General features: G+C 41.6%; 1 protein-coding gene across 1 annotated transcript in view; it reads left to right on the top strand.

Annotated features, from left to right (window-relative positions):
- The window catches only part of CACNA1S (calcium voltage-gated channel subunit alpha1 S), a 64,199-nt gene that overhangs the window by 28,474 nt on the left and 18,169 nt on the right, over nt 1-17,556 (top strand). The window contains exons 16-30 of the mRNA XM_053392894.1: nt 4,738-4,807; nt 5,012-5,144; nt 5,702-5,831; nt 6,527-6,586; nt 6,914-7,020; nt 8,076-8,163; nt 8,391-8,498; nt 9,136-9,188; nt 9,782-9,928; nt 10,458-10,659; nt 10,766-10,924; nt 11,635-11,745; nt 12,132-12,215; nt 15,094-15,150; nt 16,586-16,621. Coding sequence (XP_053248869.1) covers nt 4,738-4,807; nt 5,012-5,144; nt 5,702-5,831; nt 6,527-6,586; nt 6,914-7,020; nt 8,076-8,163; nt 8,391-8,498; nt 9,136-9,188; nt 9,782-9,928; nt 10,458-10,659; nt 10,766-10,924; nt 11,635-11,745; nt 12,132-12,215; nt 15,094-15,150; nt 16,586-16,621 — 1,545 coding nt within the window. The remainder of the gene's footprint in view (nt 1-4,737; nt 4,808-5,011; nt 5,145-5,701; nt 5,832-6,526; nt 6,587-6,913; nt 7,021-8,075; nt 8,164-8,390; nt 8,499-9,135; nt 9,189-9,781; nt 9,929-10,457; nt 10,660-10,765; nt 10,925-11,634; nt 11,746-12,131; nt 12,216-15,093; nt 15,151-16,585; nt 16,622-17,556) is intronic.

Here is a 17,556-nt window from a genome sequence, read left to right as displayed (position 1 = left end):
CTTGTCCAAATTATATGCCTCCATTATCTGATAATAGTGTAGCCAATCTCGCACTTTGTTTTTTAGTTTCTCAAAGCTCTGCAGTTTTAGTCTATCTCCCTCCTGTTCCAAAATTTCCCAATATTTCGTCCATTTGGCCTCCATATTAAGCTTTTTCTGAGCCTTCACTTCCATTGGTGACAACCACCTTGGGGTTTTATTTTCCAATAAATCTTTGTATCTTATCCAAACATTGAACAATGCTTTCCTGACAATATGGTTTTTAAATGCTTTATGTGCTTTAACCTTGTCGTACCAACCAAAAACCAATATGCATGCCAACCAAAAACGTTGTTAAAACCTTCTAAATCCAGAATGTCTGTGTTCTCAAGAAGCAGCCAATCTTTTAGCCAGCAGAATGCTGCTGATTCATAGTAAAGTTTAAAGTCTGGCAGGGCAAATCCGCCTCTTTCCTTTGCATCAGTTAATATCTTAAATTTTATTCTGGGCTTCTTGCCCTGCCAGACTAATCTAGAAATATCTTTCTGCCACTTCTTGAAACAATCCATTTTGTCCACAATCTGCAATGTTTGAAACAAAAACAACATTCTAGGCAAAACATTCATCTTTATAGCTGCAATTCGACCCAACAAGGAAAGCTTCAAATTTGACCAAATTTCTAAATCTTTTTTCACTTCCGTCCAACATTTTTCATAATTATCTTTAAATAAGTTCCCATTTTTTGCTGTCATATTAATCCCCAAATATTTCACTTTCTTGACCACGGTTAAACCTGTCTCATTCTGAAACCTCTCTCTTTCAATCGGTGTTAAATTTTTCTCTAAAACCTTAGTTTTTGACTTGTTCAGTCTAAATCCTGCCACTTGACCAAATTCTTGAATTAGTTCTAAAACCCTTTTAGTACTAGATTCTGGCTCCTGTAACGTCAGTACTAAATCATCTGCAAATGCTCTCAATTTATACTGTTTGGCTCCGACCTGTATACCTTTAACCAACCGGTCTCTTCTAATCATGTTCAGCAGAACCTCCAGGACCGATATAAAAAGCAATGGAGAGATTGGGCACCCCTGTCGTGTCCCTTTTTCTATCTTAAATTCTTCCGTCACCACATTGTTTACAATTAATTTTGCCTTTTGTTCAGAATATATTGCACCTATACCATTTTCAAAACCTTGGCCTACCCCCATCCCCTGTAGGTTCTTCTTCATAAAGCTCCAAGAGATGTTGTCAAAAGCTTTCTCCACGTCCACGAATATAAAAACTGCTTTAGTATTTATATTCACTTCTAACTTTTCCAATATATCAATTATATTCCTCAAATTATCAGACAAATGTCTTCCTGGGAGAAAACCCGCTTGGTCTTTATGAATCTCTTCCATCAATACTTTTTTCAATCTCTTGGCCAGGATGTCAGCAAAAATTTTGTAATCCACATTAAGTAACGATATAGGGCAGTAGTTCTTAAGCTGAGTCTTTTCAGTCTCTGTTTTCGGTATAAGTGTAATATACACCTCTTTCCACGACTCTGGTGCCCTTTTCCCTTCCAAAATTTCATTGCAGACTTCCTTCAAAAGTTGTAATAGCCACTCTTTCAAAGATCTATAATATCTAGAAGTCAGCCCATCCGGTCCTGGAGATTTGCCCAATTGCATATTTTGAATGGCACCTTCTACTTCCTGTTCAGATATTTTATAGTTCAACATTAATTTACTTTCTTGAGAAATTTTCTGTAATCCATTTATTTTCAAAAATCGGTCTATATCCATTTCTTTCTGAGGCCCTTGTGAATATAATTGTTTAAAGTACTTCTGGAAACAATTTCTAATCTCATTTGGGTTATGTATGTTCTTTCCTTCCACTTCTAAATTTGTAATAGTATTTAATTTTTGTCTTTTTTTCATTTGCCAAGCCAGCAGTTTCCCACATTTGTTGGCTGATTCAAATGTCTTTTGTCTCATTTGTTTAATTTTCCATTCTATTTCCTGATTCATCATTTCCATATATTGTACTTGGTATAATTTTATTTCTCTCAAAATCTCCTGCGACTTTGGTTTTGCCCTCAATTTCTTCTCACTTTTATTTTCTCCAAAATTTTGTCTTTCTTCTCATTTTGACTTCTCTTCTTTATTGCATTCTGTTGTATCAGAAACCCTCTCATAACAGCTTTGCTTGTGTCCCAGATTACTCTTTTTTCTACATTAGTGTTTATGTTTATTTCAAAATAGTCTCTCAAAGTTTTTTGGGCCTTTTTATAGACTTCTTCATCTCCAAGTAAGGTGTCATTCATTCTCCATCTGAAGGAGCCGGATATTTGCTTCATCTCCATCCTTAGAGCGTTATGGTCGGAGCAAGTTTTTGGGCAGATTTCCACTTTCTTTATCTTTGGTGCCATTCCTCTAGTTACCCATATTTGGTCAATTCTAGTCCATGTCATCTTGGCTTCAGAAAAAAGGTTCCCTCTCTTCCCAAGGGATTCTTCGTTCTCCAAATGTCCACTAAATCCATATTGTCTGTCATCTCAAAAAAGGTTTTGGGTAGTCTCCCATCCTTGGTGACTACCTGCCTTTGTGCCTTGTCCATGTTTGTAGATACTACTCCATTCATGTCCCCCATCAAAATCGTGTTATAATCCAAATAGTCCAATAAAATCTCATGCAACTTTTTAAAGAATTCAGATTTCCCCTCATTCGGTGCATAAATTCCTACGATCAGAAATTTCTCTCCTTGAACTTGAATTTCAATTGCCAAAAATCTTCCTTGTTCATCTTTAAAAATTAATTTCGGTAATAGTCTCTCCTTTGCATATATCACAACTCCTCTTTTTTTAACTTTATCCGATGAAATAAACTCCTGTCCCAATCTCTTGTTAATGAGTATTTTCCTGTGTAACCTTGTTACATGGGTTTCTTGTAGGCAAATCAAGTCCAATTGTTCCTTTTTTAGTAGGTGAAAAACACCTTTTCTCTTCCGAGGGGAGTTAAGGCCATTACAATTCCAACTTAAAAGTTGCAGAGCCATGGTGGGGTTACTTCACTTTACCTCCAACTGCTCCGAGTGTCTGTTCTTGTTCTGTCGGTGGTGTCTCTTTCTCTGGGCCGTGTAATCCAAAGGATAAGTTTGCTATGTCTAATATTCCTTTTTCCAATGCTCTTGGCTCTTCTCCGGCTTCCGCTTCTTTCTGTATATCTTCTTCGTGGTCTTTCAAAAACCTGTCTTTGTTGTTGACTGATCTTATTTTTATCTTTCTTCCTTTATATTTAAAGGATAGTCCTTGAGGAAATTCCCACCTAAAAAGAACTCTGTTACTTCTCAGCAGGGCAACTAGGTCACTGTAGTTAAGCCTTAAATCCAAAAGATGTTTTGGGATATCCATGAATATCTCCACTCTTGAGTCATCAATCTCCAAAGTCCTTTGATAGTGCAAATTCAAAATTTTGTCTCTCTCCTCCTTTGATCGGAAAGTAATCAAACAGTCTCTCACCTTGTTCCTCCTTTGTCCTCTTCCAAGTCTAAATGCACTCACTATCTTAAATTCTTCCTTGCCCAAGTCCTGTTGCCAAAAATCTGTAAATTCCTGTGTAAGAAAGCCAAATTGTCTTTCTCACGTTCTGGTACCACCCTAATTCTTAAATTCTTTTGTTTATCTTTCAATTCAATCATAGACAATGTCAAACTGTGGTCCTCCAATTGCTTATATACTGGTGGTATCTTCTCTTGAGTAGCAGTTGCTATGTCTTTTGCTTCTTCAGCCATCTTTCTGGTCGAAGCAGATTCCTGCAATAATTTTTCAATAGATTGTGTATTGGTAGTGACCTTCTGTCCCAAATTATTAATGCTTGTAGTATTCAGATCAATTTTAACTGATGCTTCAGATACTTGTTTATTTGTCTCAGCTACTTGCTTGGCTAAATTTTCCAAAGATTCATTAATTTTTCCAAGTGCATGTGTTAAAACATCTTCAGATGACATAACTTTTGGTTTAACCTGTGGGGGAGCAACCCCTGGTGTTCCAGATGGACCAGATGTTGAGGCCCTTCGCTGTTGTGCAGTGTCTGTTCGGTATTGCCTGCCAGACCTAGTAGTCTTTTCTTGCACCGGCTCTAATTTTCCTCTTCCATCTGCCATAACACTCTCATGAGAATCCAAGGTCAGTCCCACGGTTTGGAAGGTTGTTTTGAAAAGGAATTTTCCAACCCAGTTGTTATTGTAACAATGTCAACCTCCTCTAGGGGGACACAATAACCAGAACTTGCAACTTTTAAAATACAAATATAGTCCTAATAAGTCCCCCAATTCACTTAAAAAGAAGATAACAGTTTCAGTCCACTTAAAAAGTTACTTTAAAACCAGGAGAAGTCCAGAAACACTGTATCTCTTTTGCAGAGCTAGCTGTCAAAAGTCCTCTGCTTACCGATAGGCTTTCCACTGAGCGGCTTTCCTTGTCTAGGGGCAGTCCGTTCCCAGGTTTCAGGCAGCGGATTTTAGCTTCCTTTTCCTCTTATTTTGCAGGTAATTAAGCCACAAACTTTTCCCCCTCCACTCTATAAACAGAAATTTTAAAAATGGTTAAGAATCCCTTAAGAATAAACAATACAATAAAAGCAATGTCATTTTAAATAGACCAGCAGAAATCAGTCTTCTGAAACAGGAAGGTTTTCAGAGCATGCCTAGAAACTGTATCAGAGTGAGCTTGCCTACGCTGCTGAGCTTCCTTTCATTTTTATTTCTTCTGTTCAGTTGAAGGTGGATGAGTTTGAATCAAATGTCAATGAGATCAAGGACCCTTATCCCTCCGCTGACTTCCCAGGTAAGGAAGGTTTGTCTCTTTCATTCCTACCACAGGAATGAAGAGAATTCTGGGCTGAACTGACTTAATGCTATGTTGGGATGTTGAGATACTCTGATGATTATATTTCGGCTTAATAGCAAGCCTAGAAATGAGTGAACCTTTTGGCTGTGCATGTAGCGCCTCTGCATGAAGCTTTTCAGTGACCGACTATGTGCCCTGCAGGTGACGATGAAGAAGATGAGCCTGAAATTCCACTGAGTCCTCGGCCACGTCCTCTGGCAGAGCTGCAGTTGAAGGAGAAGGCAGTGCCCATGCCCGAAGCCAGCTCATTCTTCATCTTTAGCCCAACCAACAAGTAGGCCTTACTCCTTCCTCTCTCTCTCTTACCTAGGCACACGACAGAAACTGAATAGATTTCTGAAATGGCTAGGAATTCAGATACGAAGACGATCTAACTGTGAATATTTGCCACCAGGCACAAATTCCTTCCTGGCCAGGCTTGCTTAACCTCAACAAAGACTTCAGTATAGGCAGATACCTTCAATTCAGACTATCCTCTTGGTCTTCAGACTTTCCTTGAATGGTTATTAAACTAGCACCACTGCTGTAAAAGCGCTGCAGTTTGGCAGTGAAAGGACAGTAAAGTAGTAATTCCTTTCGTAATGTTATGGACTGGGTTGTCCAAGAACCTACATAAACACAGGCTCAATTCACTCAACAATTCTGCTCTACAAATTGGTAGAGTGCCCATATTCCAAATGTACTCTGAGGGGGTAGAAACGTCACATGTTAACTTTCTACCAGCACATTGATGAACTGTGTAATTCCTCTTTAGGTGCCCTTTGTACTATGAACTCTTTTGCTTAAGCAGAATATGACCTTCCCTTTCTTTCCCTAAATTGTCCTCTTCAGGATCCGTGTACTGTGCCACCGGATTGTGAATGCCACCTGGTTCACCAACTTCATCCTCCTCTTCATTCTGCTCAGCAGCGTCTCACTGGCAGCTGAGGATCCATTACGGGCCGAGTCCTTCAGGAATAAGGTGACTAGATAGGCTTGCTTGCGCTACTGGCAAGGTACCAGTGGGTGGTCCAGAGTGACTTACGAAAGCCCTGAATCCATTGTAATTGCCTCTTGGTGAAAACTACTTGGTATGAAATTGAAACAACATGCAAAAGGCAACAACAGGAAGCTGTAGATGAAAATAAGTGACTGGTTTTCATGCATAAATCGCAGAAAGCCAAAGAGTGTCGTTCTGACCCAAAGTCTTTATTAAAAAGTCATCTCTTCATGAAACTCAATAAGGATGGAGCCAATCATATCATATAACCAATAAGAAGCAATTTTTTAAAAGCAGAAGATAATGGGCAACTAGCAAAAAGTTAAAAGTATTCATGGCTAAATGTATTTGCAAACTAAAATAATATGTAGAGGAAAAACAGGTTTGCTTTTACATGACAGCTGCCTGCATCTTAATATATTGGGGATAACCAAAAACATTTCTGCAATCATTTGTTTTTAGAGTACTGTTCATGCTGGTTTAGCTGGGACTACCTGGAGACTGCAAAATGAGCTTGAAGAAATAGGAGATTCTGTTAATCAATATTCAGACAATATTTCTCCTATAGTTCTCATTCCAGAACCCAGCAAATTTGCTAAAAGACATGTTTGTAAATATAGCAATTGAGTTGCACTGACAAAAATAGCATCGTCTTTCTTTGCTTGTTTTATCTCCAGATTCTAGGATATTTTGACATTGGCTTCACTTCTGTGTTCACAGTGGAAATCGTTCTAAAGGTGAGTCACACTTAGAGATGTTGTGGAATTCCAATGGAATCATAAAACGGGACTGGAAATCGCCAATGTTTACTTGTTCATCTTTTTTCCATTGTGCTGAGTTGGCAATCTGAATAGTTAACCACCTGTACAGATAGCGGGCATCAGATTCAAGCTTGCCAACTCTCTGTGCTGATAATGAAGTGCTCGTTCTCAGACAACTGCTTCATCCTGAACACAGCAGTCAACATCCACAGGTCCAATGATTTACAGAATTAGGCTGCTGAGAGAAGTATCCTCAAAGTAATACAAAAACTGGGCCTAACTGAGTCTTCCTGCTCCCCACAGATGACTACTTATGGTGCTATCCTACACAAGGGATCCTTCTGCCGCAACTATTTCAACATCCTGGACTTGCTCGTTGTGGCTGTCTCTCTTATCTCCATGGGATTTGAGTAAGCATTGTGATGGAAGAACAGGCCTGGGTTTCGTCGATCTGTGATAGGGCCAACTCTGAGGGAAGTAGGATAGGGGTTAACATTCTCCTTGTGTCTTTGGCAGCAACTGTGGGATATGAGGGATGTATCTGTGTGACCATAGAGTAGTAAGAAATACCCTGAAATATAAAGGAAAACATTGTAATGAGAAGCTGACTGTCTCTCAGACCCTGAAAACTAGGAGTTGCATGAAGAGTGAGGAGCTCCGCTCCCAAAGCAACAAATATTCACAGCCATCATTATCAGTCAACATATTGAGGCCTCATCCACACTATACATTTGCATCGATTTTATACCACTTTAACTGTTTTCTCCAAAGAATCCTGTAGACTGCAGTTTCTTGAGAGTACCGGGAATTGTTAAGAGATTTCTATCCCCCTCACAGAGCTACAATCCCCAGAGTTCCCTGGAAAAAGGGATTGGCTGTTAAACCAGTTTAGGTCTGTGGTGTGGGTATGCTCTGAGAGTCAAACAGTTATCCTTCACCCCACTGCATCGGTATGAGAAGTCGATGTACAATCAGTTCTGGTAGTTTGATCCTACTGACTGGGTTGTGAAAGTCTTAGTTGCTGCAAAGGTCTCTCTTTTTTCCTCCGATGGTCCCCTCACCCTCGTTCAAAGGCTCTTTGGTTCTGTAATTTACTGTGGCTGGTTGTACCAACTAGAGTTGGGAGTAAAGTGAGGAAATTTTGGATGGTGTACAAGCATGCAGCTATTTCCTGCTGTTTTCACGGGGGGAATCATGGGCGAACAGAAGCACACATGTGCGGAAGGGGTGGAGGAGTAGTGACATCGCCTAGTGATGTTTTCTTGTTGTGTCACTCTGAAGCCGCCCCGGTAGCAAGGCAGTCCTACATCATTCTCTGGTTCGTGGACCCAACCATAGAATGGCCCATTCAATCACTAGATATAATCAAAAGGCCATAGTCATTCTTTGTAGGCAGGGCAGAATCCATGTAACATAAGCACAATAAGGGTTCCCGCTGTAATGTTTTCCTCATATTCTGCCACAGGTCCAGTGCCATCTCAGTAGTGAAAATCCTCAGGGTGCTCAGAGTACTGCGACCACTGAGAGCCATTAACAGAGCAAAGGGGCTGAAGGTGAGTGGGGTGGTAGGAATGTTTTCCTCTTCTGGATAACCCAGAAATCAGGGATAGTAAGGGAAATGTGATGACCTCTCTAAGCCAGCAGCATGCATTGAAATGTATGCATGAACCAGGGAAAGCAATCTCTACTTATATTTTGCTGGACCGCAGTTATTCAGAAAAATCACAGTGAGCAATGGACAAATAAAATCTAACCAACCTCTCTCTCTTTCTCTCTCTAGCACGTAGTACAGTGTGTTTTTGTGGCTATCAAGACCATCGGCAACATTGTGCTTGTCAGTGCCTTGCTACAGTTCATGTTTGCCTGCATTGGGGTGCAGCTCTTCAAGGTGACAGTCTTTCCTAGATAGAATGAACTTCCACACTGTTTGAGTCCATGAGTTTGTAAAAGCTTGTTTATATAAACAAGGATAGCTTGCTGCCAGAGATAATCAATTCAGGGCCACTATACTGAATTAACCATTCTCATTTGTCTCGGTTGGCCGAATACCTACGGTTTGGTCTGGTCACCCTCAGGTCCTTCTGTGATGTGTAACCTTCCTTTAAAAAAGCATATTCAATTCTCCAAACCTACCCAGGTGATGGTCTAAGTCTGTGACATCACACACACACACATGACGCACAATGGGCCCTCTCAATCTTGGGTGCAACATGGTGCCACTGCAGCCTGTCAATACATACCTCAAGGAAGCTAATAACATCACTGCAGTTTCCTCACAGTCAATGTGTAAGTCACTTGCAAAATCTTATTCCCTTTCAATACAACTCCCACATGGTTTGCCAGTCAGCAATGGGAAACTGTCATGAATTACTGTCTCCTCTCCTTCAACAGTAAAAACTGGGCCCGGGCTTTTGTGTAGCTGGAAACATTCACTTTTCAGTACTCTCAGGACTGTTGAGGCCATATTTGGGAAACAGCCAAATACCACCAATCCCTATAACTTTTGATCTCTGTTTTAAATGTAGGGGAAGTTCTTTAGCTGTACAGATTCAACCAAGATCACTGCAGAAGAATGCAGGTAAGCCTTGGTTATGCGTCATAGTCTTCTGCAGCCTGGGACACTATAATTGCAGTGTGACGGGAAGCTGTGGGCCAGAGTAGTTTTTGCGTTAACAGAGCAATAAAAGAAAAAAAAACAACACCCCATTGTGCCAGGCTGGGGTCGGTGGGTGGGTGGTGTCCCTCCATCCAGCCCTGCCAGCCTCTGCCAATGTCCCTCTGCAGAGTGACTCCTGTGTTGCTCTGCTGGTGCACTACTCTGTCTCCCACTCACCAAATGTGTGAGCAGACAGAAGTGCTACCAGTGGGTTCCCCAGCAGTGGCAGCCAGTGGCAAGCCCCAGACAGGATGTTCTAGGGCCAAGGAGGGGATGAGCCAGCCTGGGATTCATTGGATCAGTCTTATGCAACTTGAACAAGTTCCTTTTTTGCTGTAGTGACTGCCGTTGAGTGACTATCTCAGCATTGGTGAAATGTTAGGCTACAATCCTTAACTTAACTCAGTGGAACTTGCTTCCAAGTAGACCTGCATAGAACTGTACTGTAGTCTAATACGAATTAACAGAAGGTGCAGACTCCTTGTCTGTAACTAATATAAAGTTTCTTGTCCCAGGGGATACTTCATCACATACGTCGATGCTGATCCAACGCAGGTTGTGGAGGACGAGCGAATGTGGATACGCAATGACTTCCACTTTGATAATGTATTGTCAGCCATGATGTCTCTCTTCACTGTTTCCACCTTTGAAGGATGGCCTAAGTGAGTTCAGAACCCAGCATGGGGCAAAGTGCAAGGTGGGCTGTTGGGAATTGTCAGAAGGATTAGCTGGTATGCTGCTACTGTTGCTAATTAGCTATACTGTGCAAGCAAAATAACACTGAAAGGGGAAGCTTTAATGCATATCGCTAACGATGTTATAGACACTATACACAGAGAGCTGCACCAGACATTCATGTAACCATGGCAATTGATGCAGTTACTGGGGTTTTTAAAAAACATGTTTTCTCAGCAACAAAATATTGTGCTTTGAGAATCAGAAAGCATAATACATCAACAGAGCAATTTAAGGAAAAGTTGCCTGGAACCCACTCAGTAAAAGAGTTATAGCTCTACATTTATTTAGCTATACTGTTTTTTTGGAAAACCCTTTGAGAGTGGGCCGCCCCTGTCAGAGGAGACATGGATACCTGAGCTGATAACCCATCGAGCAAAGTCCTTTCATAGCCCACTTCTTCAAAGGTCTTTTGCCCAGGCCCGTTAATCTCGACCGCTGTTCTAACTCTTCCAGGTTATTGTACAAAGCAATTGACACAAGCGCTGAGGACGTGGGCCCCATCTACAACTATCGCATGGGCGTTGCCATCTACTTCATCATCTATCTCATCCTCATAGCCTTTTTCATGATGAACATCTTTGTAGGTTTTATCATCGTAACCTTCCAGGAGCAGGGTGAAACAGAGTACAAAAACTGTGAGCTGGACAAGAACCAGGTATGGCACATAATGCTAAGATAATGAACAAGAAAACCTAAAGTATGGAAGGCACTGCCTAGCCTTTTTTGACCCCATTCCCACCTTGTATTTCTTCTCGCTCCAGCGCCAGTGTGTGCAATATGCACTCAAAGCACGCCCTCTGAGATGCTACATTCCCAAGAACCCCTACCAGTACCAGATATGGTATATTGTGACCTGCTCCTACTTTGAGTACCTTATGTTCTTCCTGATCACATTGAACACCATCTGCTTGGGCATGCAGGTATGGATGAGTGGAACAGCTGCCCAGCTGTAGAATGGCAGCAGTAGTGATGATTGTGGGATCCTGAGTTCTGCCTGGAGAAGAAGAATTACAAAACAGTGCCCCTATAATGAGCACTTGCTGATCTGGTGTTTAGAAATATGGGTGGGTCTTATTATCCATCGGTTGTAAACTACACACAATGTAACTGAACTGGGCTGTTATTCCAGGGATTCCAGTATAGAAAACAGTGGTACCTCAGTTTATGAGCTTAACCAGTTCCAGAAGTCCTTTCTTAAACCAAAACTGTTCTTAAACCGAGGCATGCTTTCCCTAATGAGGCCTACTACCGCCGGTGCCCTTCCACTGTTCGGATTCCATTCTTAGACCGAGGTAAAGTTCGCAAAGCAGGACACTACTTCCGGTTTTGCAGAGTTCGTAAACCGAATCGTTCGTATACAGGGCTGTTCTTAAACCGAGGTACCACTGTACAAGTGAGCAATGAGAGGCATTGTTAGTACAGGTATGTTGGATAAGTGGGGTTTTACATCCATACAGCTCACTCATCATGGTGAGCTTGTTCTCTGCATGTGTATCTCTTTTACTTGTTATCTAGCAATCAATATGATTTCTCCCTTTGGCATAATATAGACTTCCTTTGGGTCTACAGGGCTTTGTTTCTAACTCAAACCAACGCTCTATTAATCATCTACTTTTAACCATCTTTACAGCATTATAATCAATCAGAGACAATGGACCATCTCTCAGATATCCTTAATGTGGTCTTCACCCTTCTCTTTACTGTGGAGATGATCCTTAAACTTATAGCCTTCAAGGCTAAGGTGAGTTTGGGATATGGACCTATAAGGCTCCTTGAGGGAAGTGGGTCTGTCATTTTGCTTAGAGCAGTGGTGGAAAGTGATGGTCCTCCATACATTGTTGGACTACAACTCCCATGAGCCTGAGCCAGCATAGTCATAGCCAGGGATGATGGGAGTTGTAGTCAAACTACATTTGGAGAGCCACAGGTTCCCTATATCTGGCTTAGAGTTACATGCCACACTTTAAGGGGGATACTGCTGGGGAGGAGGGAATGGTTGCATGTAAGTTTTTTTTTTAGTCCTAACCAAGTCACACAAGTTTCAACATCGGTCCTTAGGTTGGGAAGGTGCCAGAAAGGTCCTGGCTTACTTCTTTGGAACCTACTTTCTTATTCCTTTTCCTCCAGGGCTACTTTGGGGACCCTTGGAATGTCTTTGATTTCCTTATAGTCGTTGGCAGCATCATTGATGTCATCCTGAGTCAGATTGATGTAAGTGAAAGGCTCCCAGCACTGAATGAGTGTGGGGGCTGGGAACATGTCAAACTGGGCAGCCATGAAAGTGAAGAAGAGTAGAAAACTGTTCCTCATGCTAATATAGCAGCATCAGTCTCCCAACTTTTCCACAGTTGTGATTATTGCATGTCTAAACAGAATATCTGTTTCACAGAAGCTATTGTTTTACTTCAGTTTCCTTCTGGAGATAAGAGGGTTTATTGCCTTTAAGCTAAGGGAATGGTAGGCATCTCACAATCCACAAATGTGGATAAGTTCAGTGGATACTGTGAGTTTCAGGCATCAAGAAGTATTTTGAGGTGACCTTTCCTTGATCATATTTAATGGACTGATGTGGCCCCATGCCCAGGACATTTCACCTGCCTAGTAATCTCTGTGTTCTCTCTAAGCATATGTTCTTGGCAAGTAATATGTAGCTGGCAAATTTAGTATAAAGTCAACTTTGAGATGGTTTGCCTCATGGTACCTGCAGATCATTTCTGTTTTGCTGTCCATGGCAACCATGCTTCGAGTATTTGCTTATTATGTCTGCTTACAGTGTGACTATTTTCATGGCAACACTTGCATATAAAAATTGTGCCTTCTATATATATGTGCTTGGATGCTATAATATACACCAGAGTATATTGAAAATATACCATGGGTGTAATAGCACCTGTGTACTCTGCATTGCGTATGAATTTAAAGAAAGGACAAGAGTAGATATTGCTGAGTTAAGAATGCATTTATGTGCCTTCATGTTCTCAGTGCACTGCTAATGCTACTATTTTCAGTTATCTATGGCTATAGAAACAGCTTGAGAAGGAGGTAGATCTAGAACAGCTTTCATCAATAGTGTACGTGCCTGATTCAGTATTACTAAGACCAAAACCATCATCTCTTTATATTGAACATTGTCTTCCTTTAAATACTCCAATCCCTGGTAAAAACCTGCTGTGTTTCTTTATAGCTCCAGCTTGCCTCTAGCCAGTGCTAGAGTATTAGGAAATGTCAGTGCAAATATCTACCTTGCTTGATGAGTTGTTTCCAAGCCCAAGTACAAAGAGTCACTCCAAGGATTTAGCTTTAAGATACAGCTGAACTTTTTGTTGTTCTCTTATTAGGCGAGCAGGGAATGGAAGGTACAGGTATCTTTGGGGACATGCAATACTAGATTTACATCCACCTCAGTACTTGCTGAATATGCCCTGATTCATTAAATGGCCAAAAAACTCTGGTGAGAAATCTATATGCTAAGTAGTTAAGGTGAAAGGGGATCAAGTTCAATGGCATTTAGGAATTTAGTCTGAGGACTTGGGAACTGGTAAATATTCTGCTTCCCTTGCCTTTGCAGCTGATATTTGGTTCAGTACCAGAGGCAGAATGGCCCTGAGTTCATTCTTCCCAGGGTTCTTTGTCTGTCCCACTGGAATGCTGCTTCCCATTGAACAGCTGGGAACTGCAAGAACGTGAGAGGGATAATGCTTGGAGCCCTGATTCTCCTAAAATACTCTCTGTACACCCTGTGGTGCTGACTGGATCACATAGTCTGATTTCGATTCCACAGAAAGCAAAACCACCATTAGTGCTGCTGTTTCCCCCTTCTAGCACACGGTATCTTTGACTTTTGAACCTAGCCTAGTCCTTTTCCGTGTTTCCTGTCTTTCCTCCCTCCCTCCTCCCTCCTAGTCCATTTGTTTCATTTATTTGTATATTGATGTTTAATAAACTCCCTGCTAGCTGAGCTGTTTAGATGAGCTAATAATGCTCTTTTTATGGTCTTCTGTCCAAGAACAAATGGCTGCAAGTATAATAAAGTGCCACATAATCTGTGGGCATTCCATAGGGATTGTATGTTGCTTTGTGCAAGATACAGCACTTTGCTCAGAGTTTCTGGCCAAGAAAATGCAAATAACCAATCAGAGCACAAATCCAACAAAGGCACACAACCATTTATTTGCTGCTGAAGTCAATATAACCATCTGCAGCAGGTATAGCACACAAGTCAGCCAGGATTTTAAAATGTCTGGCTATTAATCAGTTCTGTCTGAATACATTAAAAACTTAATTGTAACAAGCATTTGTGGATAAAATACTTCTCTTGGCCTGAGCCATCTTGTTTAATTCCACAAAAATCCATCTTCCCTGTTCCCCCTTGGGTTCTGCCCAGTCTTTGGATTATTTCAATGTGTGAAAGAAAGGGTCAATGTTTCCAGAAGAACTCAGCATGGTGGGAGCACTCCAGGAGCCCCATCCTTCAAAGAGCTGATCATGAAATATCACTGTAGGAGCTCCTTGCAGGGAAAAGACATGTTAAGAACTCTAATAACTTATGGAGGGGTCTAATAGCACTTGAAACCCACCCCCCATTTGAATTCTGGCTCATAAGTGGTCTCTTGATGGTGGGTGAACCTGAGTGTAGCTGGCCATGCGTCATAGACTTCTGTAGGCTTCTAATCTAGGAATATCTGTGCCTTCAATGACGCTCCAGTAGGTTTCTTTGTCTAAGGCTTATTGCAGTATATTGTTAGCTGGAACTTTCTTATCTAGGCTGCTTTTTAAAATCTGTTTCCAGTAGGAGACTCTAGGCTCTGTTCAAGTCATTCGTAGTCCTCATTCCATGCAGCAGTCTCTGCACCCTTTATTCCTTTATCCTTTATCCCTTATTCCTTTCTGCCTGTCTTCTTCTTTGTTGGTCTCATAGGATCTCCCATCATGCCCTTCTATTGTTGTGGACCACCTTCTCTTCCTCCCTGAAAATGGCTCCTCTTCCTTCTCCTCCATCCCTTGTCCCTCTTTCTCTCTGTCTTTCACTTCTCTACTTTCCCACTACATTTGTGGGATTCCTCGGTTGATTCTTTCATTCTCTTAACAGATAATTCTTGCTTCCAGAGGTGGATTGTACTGCCTAAGCGGTGGCTGTAATGGCATTGTAAATATCAGCTGCATGAGCTTGTTGTGGAGAACCTTTTCTTTCATATATCCCTTTGTCCCTTCCTAGACCATTCCATATTGCTGTGCCCTGCTGTGTTAGTGTGGACTGCATGAGTCTTCAGAGATTCTGCCATCAAGGAGGAAAAGGGAGAGAAAGTTGTGAGCCTCAAGAGAAGACGATGCTGGTGGTGGGAGGGTGCTGGTTTTTATTTGCTCCCCTTTCACATGTTCAACAAATAGAGAAGCCTTTCTTTTGGCTTGTCACAAGAGGTTGGGGTAATACACATACAAGATTAGCAGCAATATATCACATTCTTTTCACATTCTGTAGGTGCTGTACAGGCATTGTTGCATAGAACTAACAGCTTCTAGCTTCTAACACAGCTTTAGTGGCATTTTTATGGTTGCACTAAAATAACAGTCCTGCAAAGCGCTGGCAGTGCAATTATCAGCTTTTGTTTCTGATGCACAGCAAGTGCATCACTGCACATCTAGATTACACTATAGCTTCCTTCCATTCCTGGTCCAGCTTGCCGATGTGTTCTGTGCAGCTTCATTATAGAAGATACAGCAAGATCTGAAGATTCTGTAGCCAACAGCCAGAAAACTGAAGTCTGAATGCAATAGTTACTTTTCTCAAAATGATGCTTTTACTACTTTGCAGAAGCATAAATCCACAGACAAGTTTTGCATTGGCTGTGTGCTGTTGCACAACTGACCCAGGCGATCTACTCTGCAAATATGCCATGGGACTGATTGTGCATTAAATATGCACTGAGTGCTCACTACTAGAATCACTGTGCCAACATTTGCAGTGTTAGGATACGTCTGCACTACAAATCTAAACAAGTTTCCTGCCACGGCTTCTCCCAAAATGAGCCTTCTATCATAACTGTACATCTGTGAAGGTTATTTTTTTATATCCACACATAGTTACAGTTCCTAAGATTCCTTGGGAGAGACTGTGGCAGTTATGGCAGCTTTGATCCAATTTGCTCTTGTAGCATAGGCGTGCCAATAAAATATATGATGGCACCAAATTATCCAACTCCCAACTCTGATTAAAAAGGTACAAACCATGTCCTTTGACTGTTCCTCTCACTTCCTTCTTGTCATGCTGGACTCATGATTTTTGATGGTGCAGACTCATCCTTAGTTTCTGTAAACCCAGCAGTCCAACAGTTCTACAGGTAACATGAAGTTAGCCCAGGGAGGGGTTGCTAGGCTTAGAACCAAGAGATCCATTAGAAGGTTGAGGAACCTTTTAATGGTGGTGGCATGAAACTCCTTCCTGTATTCCAAACCTGAGTCAGCATGCAATGATCCCTGCAGTATTATCCAGTCCCTTAGCTTAGCATGCTGTTGGCCCTGAGGTCCTTGTTTTACCTGCACTGAAATTATTGCTGTACTTATAACTTGGGATATATTTACAGACGAATCCGGTGATCCAGGGAGACATCACAACACAAGTAAGTGTTGTTTGTTTACCCCTTTCTCTCTCTCTCTCTCTCTCTCTCTCTCTCTCTCTCACACACACACACACACATGTATATATATGCCATCCTTCAGCAGAGCTTCCAGAGTCATTTACAAAAACAAGAGAAACACAGAGAAATAGAACATAACATGTTAAAAAAGAAAAATGCATTAAGGTATATTACAAAGCTTGGGAGAATAAAAATGGTTTTGTCAGGCAGCAAGAACAATAAATCTGCCTAGTGCCAACATTATTTTCTGGGGAGGGAATTCCATAAACTCCTGCCTTATCTCAGATGGCGGGGACAACTATAGAACAGCCTCAGGTTGTTTTGGGAGCAGGAAGGCCTTCAGAAACCTAACCTGTGTAGGCATTTAAAGGAAAACACCAGCACTTTGAAGAGTGATCAGAAATTGACTGGAAGCCAGTGTGAATTTATTTCAATATCATTGAGATATATCACCGCCGCCAACTGACTGACTAGTCAACAGTCTGGAGACTGTGTTTTGAGCTAGCTGAAGTTTCCAAATAGTATTCAGAGGCAAAGCCCGGGTACAACACATTACAGTAGTCAATCAGTCTGGGGGTTGTCAGTAGTCATGCTGAGACCACTTCTGTCAGCTCAGACATGGGGGCTGCTGGGCAGCAGTTGGTACAACAGCAGAATTCCCCATCTGTCCCTGGTGCCCAAACTGGTGTACACAAAAATTCAGCAGGGGGAAGTGAAGTAAAGGAAGACTGAATCCTTATAGGCCACAGTGTTACTACCCACCATTTCCAGCCCTTGTCTATGTTGGTTGTGCACTGAGAACCCAGACAGACATTGCTGATGAAAGTCAACACCTTGCAGCCTGACGTCCCAGGTCTCAGTAGTGCATACCAGGTTGGCCCCCTAATCCACAATTAAATTGTGGGTGGTTGCTGTCT

The sequence above is a fragment of the Podarcis raffonei genome, chromosome 6 (assembly GCF_027172205.1).
Source record: "Podarcis raffonei isolate rPodRaf1 chromosome 6, rPodRaf1.pri, whole genome shotgun sequence".
Taxonomy (NCBI): Eukaryota; Metazoa; Chordata; class Lepidosauria; order Squamata; family Lacertidae; genus Podarcis; species Podarcis raffonei.
The sequence above is the reverse complement of the archived record's forward strand: the minus strand, read 5'-3'. Positions and strand labels throughout refer to the sequence as shown.